The 14,807-nt window shown below is 38.1% G+C and overlaps 2 protein-coding genes across 2 annotated transcripts; both read left to right on the top strand.

Moving 5' to 3' along the window:
- The first annotated feature begins 3,792 nt into the window (after positions 1 to 3,792).
- On the top strand, positions 3,793 to 6,643 carry LOC139146062 (uncharacterized). The gene is made up of 7 exons (XM_070717510.1): positions 3,793 to 3,820; positions 3,909 to 4,015; positions 4,529 to 4,614; positions 4,933 to 5,003; positions 5,570 to 5,688; positions 5,862 to 5,946; positions 6,282 to 6,643. The coding sequence occupies exons 1-7, from the start codon at positions 3,793 to 3,795 to the stop codon at positions 6,641 to 6,643; spliced, it is 858 nt and encodes a 285-aa protein (XP_070573611.1).
- A 3,225-nt stretch (positions 6,644 to 9,868) lies between these two features.
- Positions 9,869 to 13,121, top strand: LOC139146061 (uncharacterized). Its single transcript, XM_070717509.1, has 7 exons — positions 9,869 to 9,883; positions 10,120 to 10,233; positions 10,485 to 10,727; positions 11,449 to 11,615; positions 12,112 to 12,274; positions 12,780 to 12,914; positions 13,089 to 13,121. Exons 1-7 carry the CDS (start codon positions 9,869 to 9,871, stop codon positions 13,119 to 13,121), a joined length of 870 nt encoding a protein of 289 aa, XP_070573610.1.
- Positions 13,122 to 14,807: the final 1,686 nt, after the last annotated feature.

The following is a 14,807-nucleotide window of genomic DNA, read 5'->3' as shown; positions in this document are numbered from 1 at the left end:
TATTGGATCATATCATGAAACATGAAACAAATGGATGTGTACATATATGACATAGGTCAGTGTTCTTGTACTAATTTTAAATTAAAACGGTTGAGACATATCTGAGCTATGGCTGCGAACATGAACAAAGTGATGTGCTTATGAATGATATAGGTCATTGTCCTTGTACCAACTTTGAATGATATTGGTTGAAATATGTCCGAGTTACGGAAAAAAAATTGCAACCAGGCACCCATATTTCATCGCATTGCCAAACAAATTGACGTGCATATGTATGACATAGGTCAAGATTCTTGTACCAACTTTGAATAAAATCGGTTGAGACGTGTCTGAGTTATAGCTCCGGACGTGAAAAATCGCAACAAAATGTCCGCCATGCGGCAATATTGGATCGTTTTTTGAAACAAATCGACGTGCATATGTATGACATATAAGTCAATGTTCTTGTACCAAATTTAAAAGAAATTTGTTCACACATGTCTCAGAAATGCTCGGTGACGGACACGCGGACGAATGAATACACGGACATGTCTATAACCACGGACGTATAAAACCAATCCTTCATTTTCAGGGTGTAGTTCTATGGTCCATTACTTCAAAATTAATAGTTTTATTCGTTCTGTAAGTTTGAAGGTTTTCTAGGTTTGTGCGCCTAACCTCACTTGCTGGTCAATTGTATTCGATGCTGCAATTCCAATATATAACAGCTGAAACTTACTTCCTTTGTCTGTTTCCTGCACTTGGCCGGCAATTGTTGTCAAAACCATCTTAGCTTCCTCCTACAGAGTGGATCCGAGTAAGAAATCTATCTAAATCCGATTTCAAGATGGGTAGATAAGGTAAAACAAAGAATTTGAAATCTATTTTTGTAAAACTCCCAAAGTTACATCGTCTTTTTTATAACTTCATTCAACAATTATTTTGGGGGAAGTGGGAAGGATATGTACGCCATATTAACGTCGATGAATTTATAGTAAATTTTACAAACAAACCCTCACTGTTACATGTTCCCTAATTCAGGGTTATGTTTCATTCTCAGATCACCATCCGTTGTCTTGAAGAAGTTAAAGATGGACAGCATTGTCAAATGTTACTCAATGACGTTCACTATCAGCTATCCCACAGCAATCAAGGTATAAGCGACGCTATTTGATAAAGGTCCATATTAGAATTGTGTTTCCACTGACCGTTAAGGAATCCATACGTTTCCTTGTCAATAGATACCTGATAGAAAGCCGATGGTTGTTTTTCCTAATAATAGAACTCCAATAAAGCATTGTGTATTTTACTTCATAACCAACATTAAAAGCAGCATTTGTTGTAAAAGTATAAACTGTGTCGCCTTATCAAACGTAAAAATACTGATTAAAACATTAATCTGGGAAACTTTTCCGCCCACGAGACATCGCTGCATGTTACGAAACTTTGTCATCGTTCTAGTTGTCGTCAAATCAATATGTCTTTGCGTCGCTAAGAGATTTTAGCTTATTTGAACAAGAAAACTTGCATTTTCGGCAGCATGGGTTTACATATTGCCATTTTCTTATATTCCAGGTATATTGGGATCATACGGCAGCCGACAAAGTGACTTCTCGAAATGGTACAGAAAAATAATTGTCTAGTTATACATAACACCGTTATGATGACTTTAGTTTACATCTTGCGAAAATTTTTAATTATGATGTTATTACGAAAATACTGCAAAGGGTTCACGTGGACCTTGCCAGGGGCTTCGTAATAACCTTGTTATTATGCATCTTACATTCGTGACTGCGCCGTCCAATGGGCTAGGGTACGGTCTTGACCGTCTTAATGCAAGTTCAACAATTTTTCTTCCGATTTATAGCGCAAGTATGAATGTTTTCTTGAACTACACGTAAAGAGCGCGCGACAGACTGGCATTATGACAATCGTCCGATTGCCACAATCAGTAAAGGCGCAGAAGCAGTAAATGCGCGCATGCAGCCACAGAATGCACTGCCTACATGTATGGGGTCTGGTGAGGATGCCTGGAAACGGTAAAGTGTTACTGAACGGGCGTTCCTCGCGGCTTTTTTAGCGCAAGCAAAATTCTATTGTTCTCGATGGTAGATGTATAATAGTATGAGGTCATCAAGACGTCATCCAAACTTAAAGCTGAACAAAAAAAATAATCATGGCTAAATGCGACTGCGCGTTGCAAATTGCCGTTAGCCGTTTGGTTAAAAACTCCAGCAACGCCATAGACATTTCGTATGTACTTTGGCTCTACCATCTGAAGCTGTTAAGTTGGGGGTATACCGGAATTGGAAAACAATTTTGTCACTTTCTCTCATTATATGCACTGAGGGTAACAGAAGTGTAGACACAAAATATGATCAACAAAATGATTTTGTGTTCCAAACCACTTCTTGTTATATCGTTTGTTTTTACAACTACTATATGAAAAAATGTCAAAGGCATATGAATCCGACGAAGACTGAAGGAGCTCTCTGTTTTTACTTTCTTTGTTTTCTTTTTTTCTAATGGATATGGTCTGTTCATGAACGCAAACGTGTATACGTAAAAGTGCTGTTTTAACACCCTTTAAAGGCTTTTGAAATAAAAATTATGAACCATTTCATTTTGAAATCGACCACAGTGACACTAAAAAACTTTTCAACCAGCCTACTGTTATCGAGTCTCAAACTGGTAGTCACGCTTATATTTTTTAAAATTACAAGAAAGTGATAATGCTACAAGGGACGGCGTTTACAAGTTCACTAGAAAGTGCTGACAGCCCACGACCGACGCCGAAATCTTCTACAATTATTGTTTTCCGGGGAGGGCGAAATTCAGTGTCATTAAGTATTAATAATTATTAAGTATTAAGTAGTATTAAGTATTAATAATCGAAACACCGATTGTGTTCGCCGGTGTCGCAGCGGGACGTTTTTAGCTTTATCGTTCAATCTGTTTTATATTAAATGTTTGATTTTAACTGGACAAACAAACATATGGGGGCTTAATATCAAATCATGAACACAATAGCATTACTATATCACCTACAAACCGCTGCAGGAAATGTAATATCATAAAGTTATCAACATTAATAAATCACTTAGCAAACACAGTCTAAAAAATCAATATCAGAAGATGTATTGTCACCGACGCCTTTTCAACTAAGTACTGATGGTATGTGGGCTGTAAATTCGCTTACCTTTAGTTGTGGCTGTGAAAACGTTCTTAACACGATACAGGTCGTTTAAGGTCAAAAGAGTGAGCTGTTGCATGCCGCATTTTTATGGCTTCATCGAGTAAGCGAGATCGATGTGTCTGGCCGAAGTCCAGTGGCTGTAATTAAATCCCAGGTCATTATGGCACAGATTAAACACATCCGACTGTTGCTATGTTATTTAGTATAACAGCATTTTATTTTGTAAAAATTATTTCGTGCCAGAATTCGGACTAGTCCAAGTGGTATTACGCAAGGGAAATACGTAAATCTGACGGGAAATCCAGGTAAAATGATATTGCCAAGGGAAACTGTGTTTTCGCTCAACACTGTTAATTTAAGTGTAAGGCAATTATCACCTCTCAGAAAAGTGGGTCATCGTGAACAGATCTTAACTTATCGATTTCTTTACGGCAGGTTTTCCTTTGTAATATCACGCCATGGCGAAATATCTTCCGTGTTTTATCAGGAAGACGAAGCAGAAGACATCACCCTTCTCAAGAAGATTCTGCTCGGCACGCTGTCCGCAAAGTTACACGCCACCGAGGGCGCCATCGTGAAAGGAGCGCCTTGGTCATACAGAGTCAATGAAACAGGTCATGAAGGTACATCTGTTCTCAGTGTTTTGTTGACAAAGCCTTTCTCGGTTCATAATCCTTTCAATCTTGTCATTCTTGCTTGTCTTACCCATGTGCACACTCTTCTCCTTTGGCAGGTGATCACGAGTCTACCTACTCTGTCAAACACACGGAGGACGGCTTGCACTTCAAGAAAACCAAGCATGGTCACGTGGTTGCCAATGCAAACGCATCACACACAAAGGTGGAAGAAATCTTCAGAAATGTCCTTTGGCGTGACTTGTATTGCTCCTTTTAAACGACATTCTAATCCATCCGATAAATGACAAGTGGTCTTTACCATTCAGCCTCATCTTTGTCACCGCTGCTCAAAAGACTGCACGACTAGCTTCGGGTCGACGCTATAGAACACCTTCTATTACAGTGTGTGCGCAGAGATATTATCAAAAGTCAGCGTGGTACCAAAATGCCCCAACATGACTTTCATGATTTATATTGTTTACGCTTTTGACATAACGATCGCTAGTTTACACTGCTGTTCGTGTTAACACTTAAAGTGGAGCATTGGGTTTCTACAGCACCATATGACAGTATGTGTCTCGATAAAACATGTGTTTGTAATATTAACTTGAAATTACCACAATTTTGTTGTTTCATAGAATACTTGACGCAACCGACGGCCATATGTCAGATATGTTTCTGAAATGGGAATATAAATGATAACACGAACTCTTAATTCTCACGAATTATTTTGCAGGAGATCTTGTATGACCGTACTCTCCAAATACCACATACGATATCGGTACACGAACATTTCAAGGCCCCAAAGAAAGCCCCACCTGGGTACGTATATATGGGATTATCACGGACCAGGTTACGTCAAGTCTGAGAAACTCCCCATTTTTCAACTTTTCCTTCTTTCCTCATCATTACGACTAAATTGTGATATTGAAAGAGTCTTTGTCTCAAAAAATAATGACAATTTATCATAATGTAAAAGGGTCTCATAAAGTTTATATGAAATTTTTTTAACAATTTGCTAGCATCCCATAGTCTGTACTGTAGAAGTCACAACTCATTTTAGATAAATCTCAGTCTCAAGGTCAAGAATATTTAGGTAAAATCATATACATGTGAGCTACCATTTCCCCGCCCTTGCAGGTTTGACGCCCATGAAGGTTTACCGGGTGACAACCAGAAACACAGACGACTTGAAAGTACGGATGACTTTGGTGAGTGCGACGGTTTTAATTGATTTATCACAATTATACCAAAAACCATATGTTCTGAATACTTTTTCAGAATCTGAATTTCTGACGAATAAGTAACATTTGCATATGATCACTGATAAGTCACGATTTCCTGACCCCCTGATTTTGCAGCACTTCCCTGGCTTTATTTTAAATCCCACTTGCAAGCACGCCAGAGTTTATACTGCTCATATAGGCCCTTTTATTGCCTAAGAGTGTACTCAGTATACGTAGAATATTGGCATTTCGACCTAAATCAATCCACCACACACGCAAACGAAAGTCTACACATGTGTAGAGGCTTTGCAAAACATAGTCCGTTTATTTGCACACTTTATACAAGACTTAAAGTATAAAACCTTTTTCGTAAACGTACACTTAGGTATAATAAGAAGTATTCTTCACATTTAAAATATCCATATACGTCTTCGGACGTCCTTTTTGCTATTTTTGATTCAAGATGGTCTTCCTTCATCAAAAAAAAATATAGAAAATTTTAATAAAGAAAAATAAAGTTACTGATCATTTATAATGTACATCTGTACTAGATCTTCCGGATATGCATGGAACTTCACACAGTACGATCAAGCTTGTTGGACAATCAGAGAGCCCTGAACCTGTCACTATACCGTCGGATTTAGTCGAAGATACACTGAAGATCGATAGGGTATGTATGGTGACTACATATTTTGTGTAGTGCATTTCTAATATGTCGCTGTCATATACAGGGTATTTTCCCATAACATGAGCATTTTTTATAATACAAGGTGTCAGTATGTTATGTATGAGTTTTTATTTCATGATTATCGTGACTAATAGAATTCCTTTTTGACTTTAAAGGTACCTCATTCACAAGTAGACCTCTCAGAAGTGCACGAAGATATAATCACAAATATGACGTGCATGAGGGAACATACCTCAGCAAGTATGTGTAATATTTTATGCTTTTTAAGCAGTTTTTGTTTTTTTGTGCATTCAGGTTGTATTAGATTGTTGTTAGGGTGTCCCGTTGAGTTTACTTGGTCACGCAACAGTGATCCCTACGAAGGTGTCAGTGTATCTGTCAATTAATTGCGACTACAAGAGAGTCAGAAATGTTTCATATTAAAGATCCAATTTCATGACACCCCTACATACATGGAACATTCTATCCCCTTTCTAAACGAATGTGACAGAATACAGACAGCAGTATCCTCTGTCGCGGGGACTGCTTTGCTGTTTTGGACCAAATCTAACTTTGACTTTATACACAACATTCAGAGTCACCCGAGAAAGCGAAATGCTTCCATCACCTGGTGAGCTTGGTGTCACGATTACCGACTGAAAACGTGACCCACTTGGCCGAAAAGCACATCGGAAGAGGGGGATCCAATCCTCACCGGGACGACGAGCTACGCAACAGAGAAATAGCGATAGATGTACTGGGTGCACTAGCAACTGAGAGTGCGCAAACCCTTCTGACAGAAATGGTTCTCCTAAACAATAAACCTAATGCCAGTCTGATCATGCGGGCATTGCTTCACTTCGTTGAATTAAAGCGCCCTCCGCCGGAGATCTTTGTGGAGAGCTTAGAGTCCGTGGTATTCGATGGAGTCCACTCGTTTTCAGGTATACAGTGTTAAAGCGTTCATTTATGGGTATACAGTGTGAAAGCGTTCATTTTCGCCTCTTTAGTTTAAGACCCAGTGACATAGGCAAATGCAGATAATTATTCTGAGTTTGGTTCATACAAAACTATCTACGAACAAGAAATAGCAAGTTATCTAAACAGCTGTGTGTAATTGAAACCCATAGAAACAGAATCTGAGCACCACAAGTTATTCATGTCTTTTTATGCATTATGTACTTAGATCCAGATGACTCACGTATGGTAAACAACAGAGCAACGCTGGTTCTTGGTTCTGTTGCAAGCTGCCTGCAACAGTCCAATAAAATGAGGGAAGTTGAAAAGGGAAATGCCATTATCAAGAGAATAGAGGATACCCTGGGTGTCCACGGTCAGTATCATGATTTATCGAACCACATCGAAGTCCACAAATATCTGGAATATACCATGGCGCACCTAAGACTAGTTTCAGCAGCCGCTGGCACACCTAACGCTAATTTAAGCAGCCGAGGCAACTTAACTTCGATATTTTTACGTAATATATCTCTTTCAAGTGATTTTGAGGAAGGAAGGTTTCTCTGAGTAAATATGATTATCAGTGGTGAACTTTACAACATCGTAGATATTATTTGTGGGGAAAGAAATGGAGAGTAGGGAGGGTGGAAAAATCAACGACACCAACTACATTGTATGCTTGAGTTAATCAACATAGCATTGTGACTTTCTCTTCAGACCCGTGGCATCATCGCCAAATCCGGTCTTCGTTATCGGACGAGCAGTACAATAAGCACATAGAGTCAAAAGGATCTCTAATAACCTCACTCGGTAACGCCGTGTCCAAATCTTCCTTTGAACATATCCTGTCTTACATAAACAACTCGGACAGCCACCCTACATTACGCAGAAGTGGTATCTATGCTATTGGTCGCTATGACATGTCGAAGGTAGGTGATAAATAAAGTTCAACATCAAGTGCGTGGATGTCGATCTGCTCAAGTTTACAGTTTGATACTCATTTTTGCACTTTAGACGTTGCTTATTAATCTCATCACATGTGCCTTAGTGTCTCGCGTTCATTTTCTCCAGGCAAATTTAACAGAGATGTAAAAATAATATCGCTTTACATTATTTTGCAATTCCCTAACCTACCACAAACCCGAACATGTCGTATATTTTAAGTTATAAGTGAATAATGTGGGTATGGAAATATTCGTAAAGTAATATCCAACTCAGATTTCTGTTTGGCGTCCCATGATACTTAAAACCATGCTCGAGGCTTTCAAATGATACAACTATAATAACAGTGAAGCATCATATTTGATCTCCACAGGTTCCCACGGTATTGCTGTCAGCTGCTATGGACGACGTGGATGAAACTGTCCGATACGTTGCAACCACAGAGTACATCAGACATCCCCTTAGTCCAAATGCAGGCGATTTAATCAATGTTTATTCAAACAGGTGGGTAGAACGTGAAATATTGATACACATATAACACTCAAGTTAATAAGTAATAAAAAATAACAAACAGACAAATTTCCCACACTCAGCGCACAAAATATCAAGGCTTTTTCTCAGTCTTGTTTTGCGCCACCAACGTCGGAAGTGACATAAAGATGTTTTCAAATTCATACATTTTCCAGACTCTGGGACGCAGATAAATCTTCTCCCGTCACTGCTTACAGCTGCCGACAATTGTCATGAAAATAGTCTAGGGTGACATGGCTTCATTTTTTATTAATTATTTTTTCATAATTTAGGCACCCCTATAACTTGGTCGCCGTAACTTACACCTTTATGAACTTAATATATATCAAAAGAGACGTGTCAGCAAGGTTCCTTCAATAAAACGGCAGTAGCATTACTTACTGTATTGGTGGCGCTCTTGTAATTACGTGGCCACTTAAGTGAACATTAGTGATTGACCACTACTGATATCGGAATTCCTTTGATAGAAGAGATGACGGATCCGTGATATATAGTATGGAACGTGTTTCTAACAGAAAACTTCTCTGTAAAATAATACTTTAGTTTATGTAGAGTATATTTGTTTTCAAGCTCCGAAGGTGACTCCGACTCCAGAAGACGTCGAAGTATCTTCAAAGGATTTGAATTTCATCTGTCGATACCAAAAATTGACTGGAGAAACAAAATAGGCTCTGACGACATCGGAGGTGAAATCGGCCTCATCATGAGGAACGAGTTAGATATTGACATAAGTATGTAATCCAACTTGTACCACTAAAAGTCTTTCCTTGTAGCGTTCCTCGGGTGTTTATTTCTCTGATCCCCTTCGCAATCCTTGGAAGAATCATATTTCGTTGGTTTAAAATAATAGTTCAATGCTATCCGTTGGCTAGGCAAAAGATGTGAAGTGAAAAGTCTAGATGAAATTTTGAGGGGGTCTCAGGTAGAAGTTTGTAAACCAACTTGAATAAAAAGAGACCAAGCCATTAAACCCTAGCTTTGTTATGATAAGAGTGGTTTGCAGATGTATGGAATTTTTGTTCCTTCAACAACGATAACTTTTCTGAGATGTTTGAAAGTTTTGAAGGACCAAACGTCTTCTCTTCTAACTCTCTCTGGTCCCATGCTTGTTCCCTGTTCAGAACCTTTGGAAGGTCTGCTAAAACTTGACGTCCTCGATCACGTGTATGCAAGAGGTCTGATTGGTTATATCGGAGAGAAGTTTGATTTTCTCGACGCGAAGGTCTGTTTCAAAGGAATCGGAGAGTATGACGTCAACATCCTGCAGGTAACGTAACGTAATGGGAACGAAAAAATGTTTTAATGTGTTTTCTGTATAAAACGTAAAAAAGTCACTGAAATTTACATCTACATTGTAGAATAGTCGTCGGATTACTAACAATTTACCAAGTTAACCAAGTTACATATATACGATTTGGTTCTTCTATAGGAGTTCAGCTTCGATGACATCGCCAATACGGTCAAGTTGTTTGACGATGTAGTGAAGAGGGTCGTCGATTCTGTGCAGAAAGCGATCAAGAGCTTTGACAAGATCTTATCCCCAGATCCGGACAAGAAAAGCTTGGGTGAGATCATCGAAAGCTTTTCTTCAGCCGTCAAGGAACTGCCAAGTAAAATCAAAAACGTGAAAAGCATCGCAAAATCCGTGTTGGAACGATTGGGAAACTACACGAACTTACCAGACTTTGCGGTCGAGGTACAAGCCGTTGTTGACCGAGTGTCGGCCATTTTCAACGCCATCAAGCAAGATGTAATGGAACTTTATCACGTGAGTTGATGTCGTATGTTGACCGAGCTTTACTCTGTTTATGAGTTCAAGTACCACAGCAAAAATTGATTGATTGGTTCCCTAACAATGGCATGCAGATCAATTGCCATGTCAATACATTGTCTATAGATACTGTATATTATCAAATGTAAGCCAATAGATTGAATTCGTCAGTTGAATATATACTAAAAATCATTGCTTGTCATAAAAATTTGGTTTGTCTCTTCCCAAACTAGGCGATCATTGATGCGGTTACCATTACGCTTCCGTGGGCTGTTGAACAAGTGGAGGACGCCCTGTCTACTGCCGCTGAAGCCACAAAGAAATTGTTCAAATCACCCATGGCGGCTGTGAGCGACATCTCAAGATTTATCATGCAGTTCAGTAAACCATTTACATTCAATTCATAACAATTTTAACTCTGTATTTTAAACCAAGTTGTTAAACGACGTGTATCGTACAATCATTGATGGAATAGTGTTTTCATCGACGAAACACATGCAACAATCTCTGCATGTGTTTATTTTTCACACGTTGAGCATGGTCAGCGATTTGGTTATTGTGTCGAGTTTCTGGGTGACATCATATATCCCTAACTCAGGGTTTTATATTTGTCAGGATCCGGGGAGCCATATCGGGTGTGTTGGATGCAAAGAAGAGAATAGAAGATGCTTGTTTCTTCACCGAAGGGAACGAACCGTTCTGGTTTGATCTACGGAGTGTGCTGGAAAGCATCTTTGAAGACGTCAAGAATGCAAAGGGAACTCTGAACAAAGCCATGACATGGGTGAACGAAGGAATGGAGTCGGACAACAAAATGAAATACATACTTGGTTTTGATGAGGTAATTTAAAGATTTACATCGTATTTGCTTGGTCACTCACAGCGACGAAGTTTTATTATGAACTACTCACAGAGTTAAACACCAACATTGATGGTTTTTATCAACGATATATTCTGTTGTGTAACAAAAGAAAAATATTATAATCCTCGTGCAAAAATGTCATGTCGCTTTATGTTATTTGCCAAAGGTGTAAACTCCAAGGTGATCTTCGTACTGGCGCGTGCTTAGACGATAGACATGGTGTTTATTGTGGATTCCATGCCATTCCTTTCGACAACTAGGATAACGGGATACATTTATTATAATTCCATTTTTATCGGAAACGTGAAATTGGAGAATTCCAGTACTTGATATAGCATAATCATAATGCTTTACAATGAATTCTACCTTGACAAAATAACAAGAATCGATTCGTTGGAATGTTTAATTACATAGATGTATTTCAGAGGCACCGTGAGGCATTGGTTAGGGTACCTAACTCAATGTAGGAGGATGTGAGTTTAGACTTGGCGGTGTTTTGTCCCTGGACAAGGCACTTTACTTTCCATTGCTCCATTGGGTGGTGGGGAGGGCCATGGGTACCTCATTCTGTCATTGGGGGTTCGCTCGTTGGATGATGGATAATTAATTAATTAATTATTCATTAATTAATTAATTAATTAATTAATTCTCACACATATAGTAACCTGTTCTTTATCTTTCATTTATTTTTGTTTTACAGCAAGAGTTGCGACAGAGTATAGTAGATGACCTGAAAGGAGCAATGGATGTATTCAATGAACCACTAGAAGAGCTGAAAACACTGGCTGACCCATTCATTGATACGTTTAAATTAGTGAGTGATGTCGTCGAGGCAGTCAAGGAAGGATATGCCGATATGAAATCAGGGTAAAGTAAATTAATAAAGTTAAAATGAGTACATAACTACCTAAAGAAAAATCATGGTTAAGCATCTATTTGAGGGTGCCTGTGACTTGACATTGGCAGAGACTGTTATTCAAGTTACAATAAAATAATTAATAATCATGGGCATATTTCAATGTTTATCATCTCCAAAGTAGATCTACATGGCATAACATGTCTTAAGAAAAATACACAGAAAGTACTTGGAAAATATGATAATGTCTTGAGTGGTCACACCATATTTAGATCGAATAATCCAACGATAGAGTGGCATGGTTCACAGTGAGGAGAGTTCATCTTTCGATTAAAATTTAGAATTTTTTAGATTTCTCTTTGATTGTAATATTTGAGCCTTCACCAATTTTATCGGTACTTTATCTACTGTTTATGAAGTTATTTTATCATTAAACGAAACCTCACTACCACCAGTTCCCGTACGAGAGACTTTGTAACCCTTTTTCTCATATGCTTAACATTGCAGGTACGAATACGCCAAATCCTTTCTGAACAAGATATTTGGTTCAAAGAGTGCACCGGAATTTCCCAAGAAGATAGCTGAATCGAGTTGCGGCGACGGATTTTTCCCGAGCGAAATGGGTGGTCTTCTGCCAGGCATAGACTTGGAAATCCCACCAGGAGAGACGGTAAGCTATCTTTTAGCTTTTTTTCTTTTTGCACATTGCTTACCAAAAATGCCGTTTTATCTTAGAGAAAGAGATCGTTTTGATTCAAACTATCTTATCGAAGATACCTCTTTTTTTTCAGTGAGGTTTTAACCAACGTAAATTCTTATGGATATTATATATATATTATATATATATATATATATATATATATATATATATATATATATATATAAATCTGCGACTAAAGACACACTGCCTTGATAGTGAAAAGTAACCTCAAAAAATAATCTGTACTGTATTTTATCATAGTAAAGTGAGTTTGATCGAGTCGTTTTACAATGATGACAACTTTAAAAACAATTATTGATTGTATTATAATTTTTATATTAGCTGTCATTAATTTTAAAAAAATGAATACTATCGGTCTACAAAGGAACCTAAATAAAATAAATCGTAACAATATGAATAGATTTTGGTGCATTAGTTTTGCAAGCTGTACAATGCATGAAATTATCTATTACAGCTGGTGTCACCTTTCGCTGGCACTGCACGAACTAGCGGAGATAAGCAAGTGACCATTGCTATATCTGATGAAATCAAAGACGTCGAAGCCATCATTGACCACGTGGACTTATCAGAAGACAGAGAAGGTCGATTGGTATGTATGCGAACCTTTAAAACACTTTTAATAGAGTATTGTAACCTTTGAACCCCCTAACCTCCCTTTTGGTTCTAATTGTGATTTTGTGATTTGTCGATTTTATATGTACTTTTGTCAATTTTATATGTTCTACTTGTCAATTTTATATTTATTTGTTGTGTACATTTATAGCTTTTTTATGCACGACGTCATGGAAGATCATAGAACACCATTTGTATGGCAAATGAATTGACTTGTCCTGTTAAAATATAGTAAAAAAAATATTTATGCTATCAATCGTTTCTCGAAGGATTAGGTTGGCGTAGTGCCAATCGAACTACCTATAACTGTCTGTTCGTCATTGTCCTATAAAGTCACCTTCACATAAATATTAATAATAAACCTTACCTTTGTTGTCAGGCAGAGCTTAACGGTTTCATTCATTTTACCATTTCCAGATATTTAAAGGTTTACCTCTAGGTGTAGTGACAGATTCAGACTGCTCTCCAAACAGCATTCACCTTACGATGAGAAAGGTTACCAGCGGAGAATTCATTGACCCTACGCCTTATATCCACAAACGGAAGCTGAAAGCATATTACGACCAGACCTGCGATGAGTATTACTTGAACTTTAAGGTACTATATGAGCAGTCAATTTATCTAATATTAAACAGCAATTCTTTGCCAACAACAAGTTCAAGGTCATGCATTAATATTTTGCATTAGTTAAGGGGCAATGGCTGTCTGGAAAATGTACATTTTCTTGTTCTTTTATGTATGGTTAAATATAAGTACGAATGATGACGATGAGACGATGACGATGATGATGATGATGATGATGATGATGATGATTAACAAATTCATTTAGGTTAGGATCCTGTTTTGGCTATTGTACATCCTTGAGGGCAAATTTATCTGATAAACTTGATTTTATTTTCCTATTGTTCTACAGCGGGTATCTGTATCAGGTCCACTCAGTCTTACGAAAGGTCCGAAGGACGACGACGAAAGCCCTGAAAGAACCACTGAACCCGACACCGATGAAATGGACAAGATTTCAAAGCAGAAACCAGAGAGACCTCCGAGCAACAGTACATTAAAAGGTAATTAAGATGTTTTATTGGATTACCTCAGAGTCTACATATAGTAATTTATTTACAATCTCCTTACAGAACAACTTCATATGGTATCGTCACCCTCACACACACACACATACATTCCAGTAATATATGTACAAAACAGTATAAGGACAACAACAACAAAATCAGCATCAATGTAGACAACAGCAACAACAATAATGATAAATTTTGTTTTTCCTTAAGGGTCTCTCAGAAAGCTAAAGCTACCTAAGATCACTGGCGATGGTCCAACCTTTAATTTTAGCTTCGAAAAGATCAACTTAGACACAGTTTTTGAATTTCTGAAGGATGCGAAGGACAGCGCTGTGGAAACAGCATTACAAACACTTCTTGACCAGTTGAAAGTAAGCACAGGGCTCGCCTGCCTGCCTGCCTGTCTGCCTGTCTGTCTGTCTGTCTGTCTGACTGTCTGTCTGTCTGTCTGTCTGTCTGTCTGTCTGTCTGTCTGTCTGTCTGTCTGTACATGTATGTATGTATGTATGTATGTATGTATGTATGTATGTATGTGTGACAACCTATTTAGGAGGATGGTTCTAATGATGTGCAGCTGGCTCGGAAGGTTATATCTGATTGGTCGATTACCACTGTTCACAGCAACTTAGGGAGTCTGTTGTGTATAATCCAATGATAACGGTAAAATTCAGCCAACCAATTGAATAACAGCTTCCGAGATGCTGCACATTAGTCCGGGTGGTTTGATTTATATATTTAACGCTTGCGCGCACTTTATATACGAGATGGTGTTGTTTATTTGTATATGAAATCAAGTA

Source organism: Ptychodera flava, chromosome 12, assembly GCF_041260155.1.
Source record: "Ptychodera flava strain L36383 chromosome 12, AS_Pfla_20210202, whole genome shotgun sequence".
Taxonomy (NCBI): Eukaryota; Metazoa; Hemichordata; class Enteropneusta; family Ptychoderidae; genus Ptychodera; species Ptychodera flava.
The sequence above is the reverse complement of the archived record's forward strand: the minus strand, read 5'-3'. Positions and strand labels throughout refer to the sequence as shown.